The 16,796-nt window shown below is 35.5% G+C and overlaps 1 protein-coding gene across 1 annotated transcript; it reads right to left on the reverse strand.

Moving 5' to 3' along the window:
* Positions 1-1,362: 1,362 nt before the first annotated feature.
* LOC110915145 (mediator of RNA polymerase II transcription subunit 25) lies at positions 1,363-8,959 on the reverse strand. Its single transcript, XM_022159794.2, has 13 exons — positions 8,587-8,959; positions 8,194-8,218; positions 5,704-5,767; positions 5,477-5,607; positions 5,173-5,382; positions 5,029-5,094; positions 3,619-4,770; positions 3,498-3,551; positions 3,317-3,345; positions 3,139-3,207; positions 2,961-3,045; positions 2,740-2,826; positions 1,363-1,889 (listed from the first exon to the last, which is right to left on the reverse strand). The coding sequence occupies exons 1-13, from the start codon at positions 8,685-8,687 to the stop codon at positions 1,515-1,517; spliced, it is 2,448 nt and encodes an 815-aa protein (XP_022015486.1). The 5' UTR covers positions 8,688-8,959; the 3' UTR covers positions 1,363-1,514.
* Positions 8,960-16,796: the final 7,837 nt, after the last annotated feature.

Here is a 16,796-nt window from a genome sequence, read left to right on the forward strand (position 1 = left end):
AGTCTTAACACACGTTATAATAGAGGCTTAACACACGTTATACATGTCAGGTGCGTAACACATGTTACAGTATGTATATACAAATCATGGTGTTTTGGAAACCACTAGCTTATATATGACACCATGTTGGGTTAAACCAAGATTATAACAGAGGCTTAACACATGTTATCCCAGGTATACAGTGTTACAATATTAACTTGTATGTTCCATATTAAATTATTAACTTGTACACGTGTTACGATCAGTACGTGCACATAATGGTGTTTTGCAAACCACTTTCATATACATGAATACAAGTCGGGTTATAATGGATGCTTACATGTTATCATATGTATACAAGTGGGGTTACAACAAGATTACGATATTAACTAAGCTCACCATTAAACTCATCGCCCCCGTCGACTGTTTTCACCCTTGTCAGATGTTAAGCAATTACATAATCCGAACAGACAAATTGTAGCACATGTTAGATCAGTATATACACATCATGGTGTTTTGTAAACCACTAGCATATACATGAATACATGTCAGGTTACAAAAAGATTATAACAGTGGCTTAACACATGTTATACATTCCAAAATGTGCAAAACAAATGACCCGTTTCATATTATATATTCCAAAATTACCGGTACATGTGTTACCATAAATGGCTCGTTTCATATTAAACGTTACATACTAACTTGTACATTTATTACTTGTACAAGTTTTACGCTCAGTATCCACATTATCGGATTATTTAAACATCAACAAAAATAAAATAGATATTACTTGTTTTTTTTAATTAACAAAAGGTTAACACACGTTATATATCATTCTAACAGGGGCTTAACGCATGTTATACATGAATACATGTCAGGTTACATCATGGTGTTCTGTTACAGCATGAACCACCAACACATGTTATAAATGAACGAAGACTTCTTTCCCAAAGGATGTGACTTATTCAATGTCCCCGCATTAACGTCGTTACATCCATCCAGCTTGTCAATTTAATATTTTTTATGGATCTGTTTCTGTAAATCAACACACGTTATATATCATTCTAACAGGTGCTTAACACATGTTATGGGTCTATCTCTGTAAATCAAGCAACCCAACAAAAAAACAATTATTGTTAAGATCAAAAGCCCCAAACAAGCAACCAAACCAACAAAAAAACCTGTTTAAAATCTCATCCTAAAGTTTTGGATTTATTTAAAACACATGAATATTAACCATTACTAGAACACGCATTAACTTCGCCTACATCCATCCAGCTTGTCAATTGAATATCTTTATGGGTTTGTTTCTGTAAATCAACACACGTTATATAACATTCTAACAGAGAGGCTTAACACATGTTATGGGCCTGAGTCTGTGAATCAAGCAACCCAACAAAAAAACACTTGAATAAATATTATTATTAGTTCATACATACTAACACCAAAAGTAACATGCCAAAAACATATGCATACACAATACATGATCAATTCCACATGCTTTTCTTATATGTTTTAATGTAAAAAAATTAGCATCAGTTAATAAAACTACCGCTGGACATGCTTTGCGGGCCTTGTGAAGAAACTTGTCCCTGAGACACCATTTGCGATCTGCCACCTGGACCCTGAACATAACCTTGGTTCATCCCGGTCCCAACCATTTGTTGTTGCTGCTGCTGCTGCAATGGTTGTTGTGGCGGCGGCTGCTGTTGTTGTGGCGGCTGTTGCATCTGCTGCTGTTGCTGCAGTGGTGGAATCTGTTGTTGCTGCTGCATGTGTTGCATCTGCTGCTGCTGCTGCTGCTGTTGTTGTTGTTGCATTTGTGGGTGCTGTTGCGGTTGAAGCTGTTGCGGCTGAAGCTGTTGCGGCTGCTGCTGACCGGAGATTTGTGGCTTAAACACCACCATGTCCTGTTTAATATAACAAAAAGATATGTTTCATGAATTTAGGGCTGCAAACGAACCGAACGATTCGTTTGTGTTTGTTTGTTTGTTAATTTCAGGTAGCGGACAAAAGTGAATGCCAATGAATGTTCATGAACATAGACAAACACAAATAAATGTTCATGAACATACACGGACATATATAAAATTTCTAATATAAATTGGCATCGTCCATCACAAACATTGTGTAAATCCGCCCAAAATATACTAACCCAGTTATCCAAACATAGTTGACGTAATCTTGATCACATAATTACCATAAAATAATGTCTCCAAAAACACAAAATTATCATATTAAACTTGAAGTCCTCATCTAATCTATCCAAAATAAACTCCAAGTCTTCATTTAATCCATCCAAATAATAGTTAATCAAAATAAGTGAAGTAATACTAATATTTAATACACTAATATTTATTAAATAATCTATTACTGGGAATTTAAAGTACTTAAGTTAAAAACTCTAATGAACTATCGAACATAAACGAACAGGTTAATGAACAAACGCGGTCTCTGTTCATGTTCGTTTGTTTAACTAAACGAACGAAATTTCTTGTTCGTGTCCGTTCATTTGTTAAACGAATGAACGCAAACGGACTTCCAGCTGAACGGTTCACGCACTGTTCGCTAAACATTTGATTCGTTTGCAGCCCTATTCATGATAATGTCGGTTTCAGTCATATTTTCTAGAATTTACTAAAATTCCAGATTTAGCATTGATTTAATAGAAAATTAAGGAAAAGGGTATTTAAATATATGGTGTAGGAGCAAGTTTTGCCATTCAAAAAAAAAAAAAAAAAAAAAAAAAGTGAAACTTACCCCAGGGAAAAGCATTCCAATCAACCGGCATGCTTTATCAGAAACCGAGAGTAAAAGGGTCTGTGAGGGTAGCTGTATGACTGCACACTACATTGTTTACAAAAATGTCACCATTATATTATAATATTTATAGAATTAAATTAGGAAATATGATAAATGGTACATTATTAATGTATAACTAAAAGAAGAAAAGGGAGAAGATTCGTTTTTAATTAACTTACAAGCTTCTTTTCTTGTAGCTGTCCGAGAAATCCATGCTGATTCATCGCTCTGAAAACTAAAAAATCTGCTTTTCCCACATATTGCCTGATACAAAAGTGAAAATAAATAAAAAAAAAATTAGGTCATGATAAAATTGCGACAAAAATGTGATGCAAAACGATGGCGGTTAATTAATACTTGTTATTCATGTGATCTTGGGATATAAGGCGAACTATTTGCATAGTTGGTGGCCAGTTAGCCGCAAGCCTGAAGCATAAAAGGAGATAATCCAGATATAAGTATCTAATAAACAATAATCCTTTTCGAGCTTATATATTCATTAAACCGTTTGCAGATATTAGAAACAAAAACTTACGATTCTGAAGCTGTCGCGCTCCGGTATCCCTGCAATAATAAATTCATAAAATACATAAGCTCTAAGATACAAACTTATAACAGTTTTTTTTTTTTTTTTTTTTATAACAGTTGAAATTATGAAAATTATTGATAACAGGATATTTTTTTAACTTTCAAGGGGTCAAGGCTTTTAAGCTTACTTCTAATCTTGTAATAAACACAGGCTGCCCTTGCCTCTGCCCCGATAAGTTACCCTGCACCGACAGATCATTTACATAACTATTCATATAATCATATCATAGCAGTATAATATAGTGTTACCTCCCAAACTTTGACATATTTTGACTGAGCTGATTGCAGTGCACCGCCACCTGCCGTCTGTTGCGGAAGACCAACATTAGCAGCGGTGTTGTTATTTACACCAAGAGTTTGCATTCCCGGTACTTGTTGAGACATGCCAGGTGTCGGCATCATGGTCCCGGTCCCATTTCCAGCCCCCCCAGTTCCAGCCACTGTTCCGGTTCCGGTTCCAGGTTGACCCATCATATTCTGATTCATTCCCATTCCGCTCTGCACCATTTGCGGTACTGGGCCTGGGCCTGCAAGGTTCCCTTGGCCCATGCCCGAAACAGGCTGACCCAGATTACCCAATGGTTGACTTACGCTGCCAGTCATGTTAGAAGTGGCTGAAGTAAATGAACTGGGTACGGATACGGGTACGGGTACGGTACTCAGTGCAGTCCCAGAAACCGTACTCGATGCAGGAATCGATGATGTAAGACTGGATTGCCCAGGTGGAATTACGGTTTGCGATATGGGTACAGTTGATGCCATTCCGCTAGATATCATGTTATTCATATGCATGGCCATTGGATTCCCGCCAATCACCGACGGTAGCCCCATGGATGTGCCGCCAGCAAGGGCAGTGTTCATTAACCGCGCTTGTGAAAGGTTATTAAGAATGCTCACGTTTACGGGACCAGTAGGACGTAACGGCGGTTGAATTCCGTTAACAACCGGTTTAACTTCTTGAACCGTTTCATTGTTCGATAACATTTCTTGAGAAACCGACAATGGTGAAGACGTTTGCATGGTCGGGACACCTTGAGACGCGGCTCGAGCCACAGGCGGCACATGTTGAAAAGAGGGTGCGGTCACTGGTACGGGTGCGGGTGGCATTGATGAAACCGTCGTGGGTTCAACTTTTACAGTAGCGGGAGGAATGGTTGCTGCTGAAATGGGCTGGCGGTTTATTAACGATGCGTTTGATGTAACGGAAGTTGGAGGTGGGCCCGAAACAGGAGGAATTGAACTTGTGTCGACTTTTATAGGACTTTGAGACGGCATAGTTGTAATCCCGGATCGACTTAAAGCCGCACGGGCCTCCATGAACGTTTCAGAAATGAGTACAAGATAATGCGGATTTTTCACAACGTCAATTGTCGGATCCGGTGATGCCGGGTTCCTTTTTGCCTACAGAAGGTCAATATTCTAATAAAAAAATTTGGATTAATTATTATAAATTTACTTCTTTATTATTATAAGTATTTGTTAAAATCATTATTTCTATAGATTCTTATTATTATAATCCGAATCCAAATAAACCAAACAGGAAATCACAAGAAATCGAAATTATTTATCAAAAAGGGTAACATTGTCATTTTTATTATAATTTACATTCTAATTCTATAAACCAAGACTGAAAGAAGATGTAAAGTTAATGACAATTACCGCATTATAAACTGCTTTGAGTTTCGGAAGCTGCTTCGGGCATATAACCGATAGAGAAATAGAACACTGATGCAACAATAGAAATTATTAGTATAAAACCACCATTAACAAACTATATACATTTCCATTTTTTATTTTTAATACCTGAGAAAACGCTTTTGCGACAGTTTCAGCATCTGATAAACGGCTCTCCGACTGTGCCTCACTATTATCAGCAGCCGGTTCTATTTTCTGAATTGGTGGTCGGTAAACAGGTGTCGGTAACGGATATGGATTACTTGCAGCAACAAGTATACAATGCCTTTGAACACCCATATTGTGTTGATTTTGCGACACGTTTGAATACGGATACATCTGATCATATAAAAAGTAATGACAATTTCGCAATTTTTATTAATTTATAATACCTAAAAAATTTAAATAAAATTAAAAAAATTACGACATATACCATTAATACTTCACCGAGTCCCTCAGCAATTGCGGCGTCACAAAAACCACCGCCGGAAAAGTGTAAAGCCGAAAGCCATTCGAAAAAATAATCGACATTTCTTGTCCAACCACTTCGTTGTACCAAGCAAGCTGAATTTAAATTGATAGAAAACACAATATATATAAGTAATAAGAGTGCAGGAAATGATTGTTTTTATAGGAATAAATAAGATAGAAAATACGCACAGCTGTACGATCCATGAGAATTGAACATTATCAGGGCCAGCTCAGCAACAGCCCCAGATGATTTCTGCTCATAAAACAAAAAATAACAGATTTTTAAGTTGGTAGAAGCACGAATACACAAGAAAGATTTTTAATTTCTAAATTTCTTAATTAAGAATTCTTCTTGGGTACTCTTAAAAGAACATCTACACATCTTCTACATAGTTCACAAATTAGTAATTCACCATCCAAGACAAGACACACTTTGTATATAATCATATACTTCTTATCTGCAACTCTGCGAGTAGACCTTATATAACTAGGGCTGTAAACGAACCAAACGTTCAGCGAACAGTTCGTGAGCCGTTCGGTGAAAAGTTCGTTTATGTTCGTTCGATTAGCTTAACGAACGAACACGAACAAAAAAAATCGTTCGGTTAGCTTAGCGAACGAACACGAACACAAGTCTCGTTCGTTCGACTGCGTTCGTGAACGTTCGGTAATATGTTCAGTTACTTTTGTTGGTTTTTTTTCTTATATTAAAAAATAATAAATAATAAACCTTTTATCTAAACATATTGAAAACTTGAAACCCTATTATTTTCTAAGTTATCTAAAATTTGGACATTCTAAGACATTTTTGGGGATAATTATGTCTAAGTTAGTTAAACTTGATTCATCGTTTGGTGGTTTAGTAGACTTCTTATGTTTTGGTTTATCATTTGATGGTTGTATTTAACTACTTATATCCAAATTTTAAGGATAACAATGTTTTTTAAATCTTTTATTTTCAAGTTAAATGTTCGTTTACGTTTGTTTTTATTTGCTTGCTTTCGAGACCAGTGTTCACGAACTGTTCGTGAACAACTGAATTTCCTTACGAACGAACACGAATATAAACTTATGTCCGATATGCGTTCGTGAACAGTTCGCGAACATGCTAATTTCCTTAATGAACGAACACGAACATGGCCTTGTTCGTGTTCGTTCGGTTCGTTTACAACCCTATATATAACTATACCATTACATGTTGCTTTTGTAACGCCGAAAAAGTAAGCACGAGTTTATTCAGAATTTATCATAATTAATATTTTCTAAACAGAATTTATTTATGTCAATTCTCAACCAAGTTCTAACAAGGTAAAATGAGTGCAAACAATCTAAAAGCGAATTCTGAATTTCCTATTGGTAAGATCGTAAAGAGGCTAACTTAGTTATTAGGATCGATAAGGCATAACATAACATATAATATAAATAGGGCAAATTGGATTTTGGTAATCCGAACTGGCTCTTTTTGGCCGATAATAATCCCAACTCAGTTAATTACCCACAATAATCCAAACTCTTCCATTTTGTTTGTAAAATTGTTCGCCGTTAAAAAAAACATAACGGAGTTAAGTTTTTATCCAAATTACAAACCGATGTTTTCGGGCTTTTGATCAGAGCGAGGATACTAGTCGATTAATGTAGAAACTTACCTCGAAACAGTGCTCTAAACGACTTAGGTGTTGTTTGTTTTTTAAGAGGTAAAATGTCTGCAGTCTGCGGACTACATCTGCAGATATCTGTAGAAGAAGAGGTGGACCAAACCTCTGCAGTATGCAAGAAGAAGGTTGTTTGTTTTTTAACGTATGCAGACTTCTAAAATAAACTGGTGGTGGTGTACGGACGGGTGGTGGGTGGTGGTGGTGCTGGACGATGATGATGGTAGACGGTGGTGGTGGTGGTCGACGGTAGTGGGTGGTGGACGGTGGTGGTGATGGACGGTGGACGGTGGTGGTGGTGATGGACGGTAGTGGGTGGTGGACGGTGGACGGTGGTGGTGGTGGTGGTGATGGACGATAGTGGGTGGTGGACGGTGGTGGTGATGGGCGGTGGTGGTGAGTGGTGGTGTTTAACTCTCTGCAGACCTTAGAAGATCTTAGAAGTGGTTGGGCCAAGTCTGCACCAAGAAGAGCTCGAGCAGACGTTTTTTAATGAAACGTCTTCGAAAAAACAAACAGTATGCGCGTGGCAATGTCTGCGCGTGGTCTGCGCAGCGCAGATAGGAGAGCTTGCGCAGAGCTTTTTAGAAAAAAACAAACAGCACCTTAACTTTTGTTAACTAGAAGTTCAAACACCCGAATTGAAGCACCGTTTTCGTTGTTTGGAGCACTGTTTCGAGGTAAGTTTTACATCAATAGACTCGTGTCCTTGTTCTGATCAAAAGCTGGAAAACATCAGTTTGTAATTTGGAAAAAAAACTTAACTCCGTTATGTTTTTTTAACGGTGGACTATTTTACAAACAAAATGGAAGAGTTCGGATTATTGTGGGTAATTAACTGAGTTGGGATTATTATCAGCCAAAAAGTGTCCGTTCGGATTATTAAAATCCAATTTACCTATAAATAATACACATGTTGATAGCTGAAGAATATGGAAACACAATCACCATAAATGACATATAATGCGTAAAACAATTAACTTGAAAACGGAAATCGTCAATTGTACTCAGATGAAAGTAGACTTACCAAAGAATCATTATCGCAAAATGACCTGCATGATCAAACAAACAAACAAAAAATTAGTAACGAAAACATCAGCCTTTAACCATATCGTAATCTATCTCAAAATTTAATCTTTTCCAATTTCAATTCATTTTCAGCCAAGTGTAAATAATGTCTAAATTAATTTCTTAACCTAATCTAACTAATAAATACATTATTTTTCTCAAAAACAGGTTCTGAACCAATAAAACCCTAATACATTACAATAAAAAAAAACAATTAATCTAGCCAAAACCAACACAAATTTCAACAAATCAAAGGCTAAATCACAACCAAACAATGCAACCAACACAAATTACATATAATCTACATACAATTACGCATAAAATTGAAACCCCTAAATGGTAGTAAAATTACCTGATAACTTTCTCGAGATAGTCGGAGACTATGGTGCGCCAGTACGGGCCCATAGCGGCGGTACCTTCGACCACCAAGATGAGCTGCTTTTTGTCCGCCATGTGTTCGACGAATTGCCCGACTCACAAACGCGATCGATCAGCTCTTTCTTTCTTTGTTTCAGACACTGCGATCGAACAAGATACAGAGTTGTTGTTGTTGTTGATGGTGCAGATTTCAGACAATCATGGCTAGGGTTTTGAAATTCAAGTGTTGATTAATAATAAAAAATACAGTATCTTCATAGGGGGTTTTGATCATTTGTTGTTTGTTACCGGTAAAGAGTAGACCTTAAATATAGAATCAACGCTTTCCGACCTGTTCTGTGTTTTGTAAGGAAATTGTGTCCGGTTTATTGTAATATGATATATGTTGGGCTGTAAACGAATCGAACGAACACGAACAAGGTCATGTTCGTGTTCGTTTGTAAAGGAAATTAATATGTTCGCGAACTGTTCACGAATGCATACCGAACATAAGTTCGTGTTCGTTCGTTAAGGAAATTCAATTGTTCACGAACAGTTCGTGAACACTGGTCTTGAACACAAATGAACGTAAGCAAATAAAAATGAACGCAAACGAACATTTAACTTGAAAATAAAAAAATGAAAACATTGTTATCCTTAAACATTGGATATAAGTAGTAAAATAAAACCATCAAAAAATAAATTAAAACACAAGAAGTCTACCACACCACCAAATGATGAATAAAGTTTAACTAACTTAAACATAATTATCCGCAAAATGTCTTAGAATTTCCAAATTTTAGCTAACTTAGAAAAAAATAGGGTTTCAAGTTTTCAATATATTTAGATAAAAGGTTTATTATTTTTTTAATATACTCAAACGAACATACTACCGAACGTTCACGAACGCAGTCAAACGAACGAGACTTGTGTTCATGTTCGTTCGTTAAGCTAACCGAACGAATTTTTTTGTTCGTGTTCGTTCGTTAAGCTTATCGAACGAACATAAACGAACTTCCCGCCGAACGGTTCACGAACTGTTCGCTGAACGTTCGGTTCGTTTACAGCCCTAGATATATGCGATTTTAGTTCATGTGGTTTGAACTTTTTCGCCATTATAGTCTAAAGATTTATTTTTGATTGTCGGTTTAAAAAAGTTTCACCGTTGCCATTTTAGTCCACTAAGTTAACTTCATATATTTTTTTTGTTAACAACAAGGGCAATTCGGTCATTTTATATATAGTTCTGTTAACTAGAAGGACAATTCAACCATATAAAATGACTGAATTACCCTTCTTGTTAACAGAAAAAATGGATAAAATTAACCCACATTGCTCTTGATTTTCTTGACAGTATATCCCTTAAATGTCAACATATATAGGTGTGATTTAGTTTACGAAGATTTTTCAATGCCGAAAACCTCGATCAGAGAGTAAAAAAGGCGTAAGGTTCACAATAGTGTAAAACTAAAATAGAATATACCGGGCTAGGATTCGAGTTACAGGAACGAGGGCCAAACCAACCACCCAAGAATGGAATCTTCGAGCGAAAACACTTGACAACCTCCTGGAAGCAGCTTTTCTTGCCACCAGACCTTTCTCCATCAATTAGAAATCTGATGCCGTCACTAAGCACATTCCTTAAATTGTAGCCATTTTTTGAGTGTTTATTTTTTGGTGTCTAATCCGCATATATATCACCATTACTTTTGATTTTCTTAACTGTATATCTCTTAAATATCAACATATACACGTGTGATTTAGTTTATGAAGATTTTTCAATGCCGAAAAACCTCGATCAGAGAGTAAAAAAGGCGTGAGGTTCACAATGGTGTAAAACTAAAATGAGATATACAGGGCTAGGATTCGAGTTACAGGTACAAGGGCCAAACCAACCACCCAAGAATGGAATCGTCGAGCGAAAACACTTGACAACCTCCTGGAAGCAGCTTTTCTTGCCACCAGACCTTTCTCCATCAATTAGGAATCTGATGCCGTCACTAAACACATTCCTTAAATTGTAGCCATTTTTTGAGTGTTTATTTTTGTGTATCTAATCGGCATATATATCACCATTGCTCTTGGTTTTCTTGACTGTATATCTCTTAAATGTCAACATATACACATGTGATTTAGTTTACGAAGATTTTTCAACGCCGAGAACCTCGATCAAAGAATAAAAAAGACGTAAGGTTCACAATGGTGTAAAACTAAAATGCTATATACCGGGCTAGGATTCGAGTTACAGGAACAAGGGCCAAACTAACCACCCAAGAATGGAATCGTTGAGCGAAAACATTTGACAACCTCCTGGAAGCAGCTTTTCTTGCCACGAGACCTTTCTCCATCAATTAGGAATTTGATGCCGTCACTAAACACATTCCTTAAATTGTAGTCATTTTTTGAATGTTTATTTTTTGGTGTCTAATCCGCATACATATCACCATTGCTCTTGATTTTCTTGACTATATCTCTTAAATGTCAACATATACACATGTGATTTAGTTTACGAAGATTTTTCAATGCCGAGAACCTCGATCAGAGAATAAAAAAGGCGTAAGGTTCACAATCGTGTAAAACTAAAATGGGATATACCGGGCTAGGATTCGAGTTACAGGAACAAGGGCCAAACCAACCACCCAAGAATGGAATCGTCGAGCGAAAACACTTGACAACCTCCTGGAAGCAGCTTTTCTTGCCACCAGACCTTTCTCCATCAATTAGGAATCTAATGCCGTCACTAAACACATTCCTTAAATTGTAGCCATTTTTGAGTGTTTATTTTTTGGTATCTAATCCGCATATATATCACCATTGCTCTTGATTTTCTGGACTGTATATCTCTTAAATGTCAACATATACACGTGTGATTAGTTTACGAATATTTTTCAATGCCGAGAACCTCGATCAAAGAATAAAAAAAGGCGTAAGGTTCACAATGGTGTAAAACTAAAATGCTATATACCGGGCTAGGATTCGAGTTACAGGAACAAGGGCCAAACTAACCACCCAAGAATGGAATCGTTGAGCGAAAACATTTGACAACCTCCTGAAAGCAGCTTTTCTTGCCACCGGACCTTTCTCCATCAATTAGGAATCTGATGTCGTCACAAAACACATTCCTTAAATTGTAGCCATTTTTTGAATGTTTATTTTTTGGTGTCTAATCCGCATATATATCACCGTTGCTCTTGATTTTCTTGATTGTATATCTCTTAAATGTCAACATATACACATGTGATTTATTAGTTTACGAATATTTTTCAATGCCGAGAACCTCGATCAGAGAATAAAAAAGGCGTAAGGTTCACAATCGTGTAAAACTAAAATGGGATATACCGGGCTAGGATTCGAGTTACAGGAACAAGGGCCAAACCAACCACTAAAAATGGAATCATCGAGCGAAAACACTTGACAACCTCCTAGAAGCAGCTTTTCTTCCCAACAGACCTTTCTCCATCAATTAAGAATCTGATGTCGTCCCTAAACACATTCCTTAAATTGTAGCCATTTTTTGAGTGTTTATTGTTTGGTGTCTAATCCGCATATATATCACCGTTGCTCTTGATTTTCTTGATTGTATATCTCTTAAATGTCAACATATACACGTGTGATTTAGTTTACGAAGATTTTTCATTGCCGAGAACCTCGATCAGAGAGTAAAAAAGCCGTAAGGTTCAAAATGGTGTAAAACTAAAATGGGATATACCGGGCTAGGATTTGATTGGTTCTTTCATAATCTTGGTTGGTTATTTTTGTAGGGTTTGGCGTTGTTGGGGGCACTTCTGTTTTTCGTCGGGATGAAGAATTCCACCCCAAGAAGATCTTCAACAACAAAGAAGGCTGCCAAAACGAAGACCACCTAAGAGAAAATTTACTTTGATTTTCTTACTTTTTGTTTCGCGGACATTTTGAGGCAATCTTTTGCATGATTTGTGTCAAGGTTTTGTTGGTTATGCAACATTTGTTTAGTCGGATTTGTAGTTTAAGGATTCATCTTTTATTTAAGTTATTATCTTCTAAAGGAACACGTTTATTACTGAAACAAAACTTAATTTTTGATGTTATCTTTTACAAGAACTATATCGTTTCAAGTGGTTAATACAGGGAAGACGCTTTACCACTCAATTATTGTAAGATTGTTAAACGCTCGAGTCGATCTAATCTCAAACCTAAATTTCAGTTTCTTGTAGATGAAGGATCCTTCGGTAAAGTATACAAGGGGAGATGCAAGTTCACCGGTCAGGTATTCGCTTTCAGATTCATCGTTTTTTCAATTCTTTTCCTTTTGTTTTGAATATGTGTTTATCTATTTGGAAGAATAGACTGTTGCGAGTATAAAAAAAGATTAAGGCTTTATTTGAGTTTCACGGATTTATTTGAAACCACTATTGGGTTAAAACAGTGAGTTAAACCACTGTTGGGTTAAAACAATGGTTGAAACCATTGTTCGGTTAAAACAGTGAGTTAAACCACTGTTGAGTTACAACAGACGTTGGGTTAAAATAGTGGTTGAAACCACTGTTGGGTTAAAACAGTGAGTTAAACCACTGTTGAGTTACAACAGTGGTTGGAACTACTGTTGGGTTTAATTAATAAGCTATTGTAAATCAGTAGTTGAAACCACCGTTGGGTTTAAACAGTGGTGGAAACCACTGTTGGGTTAAAACAGTGAGTTAAACCACTGTTGGGTTAAAATAGTGGTTGAAACCACTATTGTGTTAAAACAGTGAGTTAAACCACTGTTGAGTTACAACAGTGGTTGGAACTACTGTTGAGTTACAACAGTGGTTGAAGCTATTTTAAAGCGAATAATTTGTTAATATTACTTATGATGTTTTGTATTCAGAATTCGAGACTGTCTTGCACAACTATATGCCAAAGACATCACTCCTGATGATAAGCTGGTTTAGATTCTTGTCATAGTAATTATTAGTTTGGGCTATTATTAATCTGATTTCCTACAAAAAGCAGAATTTGGTTTTGAACCCTGGTGGAAATGTTAAAGATAAGAGTCTCTGTTAGAATAATTGAAGAGCTAAACTCAGTCTTTCACTTTTATACATTGATTTATGGAGCATTATAGTATTGCGTTCTTGATTTAATTAACAGTTGGGCCTAATTTCTATTGAAATACAATTTACTAGGGTTTTTTTTATGTTTGATGGTGATGGGAAGAGGAATTTTGGCTGTTAGCTTATCATATTTGAAATGCAGAACAAGACTACCCTTTTGACCTGGTTTAAATCATTGTGAATGCTGTTATACTAGATCGGTTGACAGTTTGCTGACAAACGGATGGTAACGAATATGCTTTATCAATTCTTTGTTTTTATATGAATTGTATTAAGATCTAAGATGTCAGGAGTGTAAGTTGACAATATGAATTGTATCATTGTGAATGCTGTTATACTAGTTCGGTTGACAGTTCGCTATATATATGATACATCTTAATGCAATTTATATATAGTTTATATTAAATAGATTAGGTTGGTATTGTACTAAGTTGGGAATGTTTGAATGGGTTCTTCTTGTGTTTCGTAAAAAGTTAATTATAAATACGAATCACAATCAACAAGTTTACAAGTCTGTCAATAACTTCACAAACTACAAATAAGTTTATAAGTCTACTTATAACGAACAAGTTAATATCATTTTAATTATGTATTAATTATTCATCATAAATAGTTTTTAATAAAACTAAATTTCTCGAGCCCGGGAAGCAATCTCGGGTAATCACCTAGTATATAATAAACATGTATATACACACACATATATATATATACACACACAAATATAAATTATGTATATATACACACACCTAAATATATACACACATTACACATACATATATACTTAAATATAAATTAAACTAGTGTTCAACACCCGCGTTGCGGGCACGTAAGTCGTAAAGCTGTGATAAGTAGTAAGCAAACGACGTCAAAAATTTGTAAAACAAAAACATTAATCTATATTGTCATGTGACGTAAAACGTAGGGTATAAATTGTAAAACAAAAATGTGAATTTATACCGTCATGTGACGTAAAACGTAGACAAATATAAACACAAAGTTACACTGCGAGCTGGCATAAAATATAGATAAACTCGAATTTATACCGAAAAAGCTTTAACATAACGAAATAAAATACAAAACTTAAAGACCATATAAACCATTTTAACTAAAAAAAATAAAAGAAAAAAAATACTACAATATAATAACCATAAAAAAACAAAGAGGTCATACACCAATTCTTAGTATCTAATAATAAACCAAAAGCTACAACCTTCTAAACTAAGGCTACAACTAACTAAACCATGAAACATCAACTAAGCTAAATGTACAAAACTATAAGCAAAATGTTACAAATTTATATTATATAAATTTAGAGTTTTAGTTGTAACACTCTATTAGATTTTGGTCCACTATATACAAATTTACAACTATATCTATACGTACTAGCCCAACCATGCCGATAAAAAAATTAATATCAAATCTAAAAGTTAAACCATAAATCATTAAACGATAGTCTGCTCATCGCATCATTGTTTCATGTCATTACCCTAAGTCGATCGTCTCCTGCTCTCAACGTAATTGTTCTTGCAATATATCCATCGGCTCGTCAGTCACAACACTGTTATTCATAAGAAAAATATTATGCCATGAAATGTGCATGTTTTTAAAGACATAAAAACTTGATACCCAACATTATCACTGTCACTCTCAGAAAATTTAAATTGGGCGACACGGTTGTCCAAATCGATCGAACTTCGCTCGACGCTCGCTCGGAATTTTACTGCTCGTAAAAATGCTCGCTTGATTTGAGGCTCGGTTCTAACTTCTAAATAAGCCACTCCGCTCGGTTCGGTTTGTAAACGAGCCAAGCATAAGCAAAGGTCCGCTCGATTTGGCTCAGCTCGTGAACAACACTATTTGGCGGTATACATCAAGGAAACAGGGAGTCACGTGAAAAGGAGAATATAATTGATCATAAGGGGATTGGGCCGCCATATTCATAATAGGACTTGTGGATTATTTTGATTGGGCCAATCATTAATACTTGACGGCAGACTTCTTTGAAGGGAAGACGTGAAGGAGTTGGGGGGCACGAGCACTTTTGGGGGGATCGGAGTTTACATCACAACATCATCATTCTCATCCAATCGAAGATTAGGAACATGAATTCAGCCGTCCATCAAGGCTGCGAAGGATCACTCAACATGCGCGGCTAAATCTCTCGTCGGCACTCCGGGTGAATGACAGACACTTTTAATTCTAGTTTCTGTTTTGTATTGAGATTTGGATTTGTAGTCGGGTGACAGCCGACTATTTACATGATTATATTATTTGTGTGACAGACAAATCATGAGTGACAGTCAGAGTTATAATTATGCTTTGAATCCAACTATGCTTTTGTTGATTGAATGATTTCTATGTATGTTTGTTTTCATATTTATCTGATCAATTAATATTAAAATTTTGGACTGTATAGGTAATTGGGAAAGATGATAAGTATGGTGGATCAAAATTGAAAATAAAAAAGAGTTGGGATTAAATTGCAAAAGATGAAAAACTTTAGGTTAAAAGTAAAAAACAAAGGGTCTAAATTGCAAAATTGAAGTTATTTATTAATCATACATAAAGATAAGGATAAAAATAAATTACATCTATATGTTAGTTACTAATATATTAATATTAAAAGAAATTTATTAAATAATTATAAATAAAATTTAGGAGGTTGAAGGAGAGAATGTAATGTGACATTATTTGAAGTCTTTTATTATAAGTTAGATAAGAGTGATTTATATTCATTTAATAGTAAGAATAAGAATGGTTCACGGTAGAGCTGGTAAAACAGGTCTAATTGTGTTAAACAGGTCAAAAACGACATGATTAACACAAATATTAAACATGAATACGACTCATTTAACTACTTTATATCTCTTGTGTACGATACAATTGCATGTTTTATGTATTTAGAAGGAGAAATAATGGAGCCTTACATAGTGTATTTTTTATTAAACAAGTTTAACCGTGTATTAAATAGACCAGGATTGTCAGCCCTAGTTGGTAGTTCATGATTCAATTCGAAAAAAATATATATGAGAATAAAATATGAGGTTTGTTTTTAACAACCATGTCTCTGTCACATAATTGTTCTTTAATGATTTTTTTTTTTTAACGGTAACAATACTTTTTATTCCAC

This window comes from Helianthus annuus, chromosome 16 (genome assembly GCF_002127325.2).
Source record: "Helianthus annuus cultivar XRQ/B chromosome 16, HanXRQr2.0-SUNRISE, whole genome shotgun sequence".
Taxonomy (NCBI): domain Eukaryota; kingdom Viridiplantae; phylum Streptophyta; class Magnoliopsida; order Asterales; family Asteraceae; genus Helianthus; species Helianthus annuus.

Excerpts from the sequence above, each read along its gene's own strand:
- LOC110915145 (XM_022159794.2), bottom strand. The coding sequence starts at position 8,687 with ATGGCGGACAAAAAGCAGCTCATCTTGGTGGTCGAAGGTACCGCCGCT. Across the intron at positions 5,095-5,172 it reads TCGCAAAAGCGTTTTCTCAG|TGTTCTATTTCTCTATCGGT; the intron begins GTATTAAAAATA and ends TTGTTGCATCAG. Across the intron at positions 3,552-3,618 it reads AATATGTCAAAGTTTGGGAG|GGTAACTTATCGGGGCAGAG; the intron begins GTAACACTATAT and ends CTGTCGGTGCAG.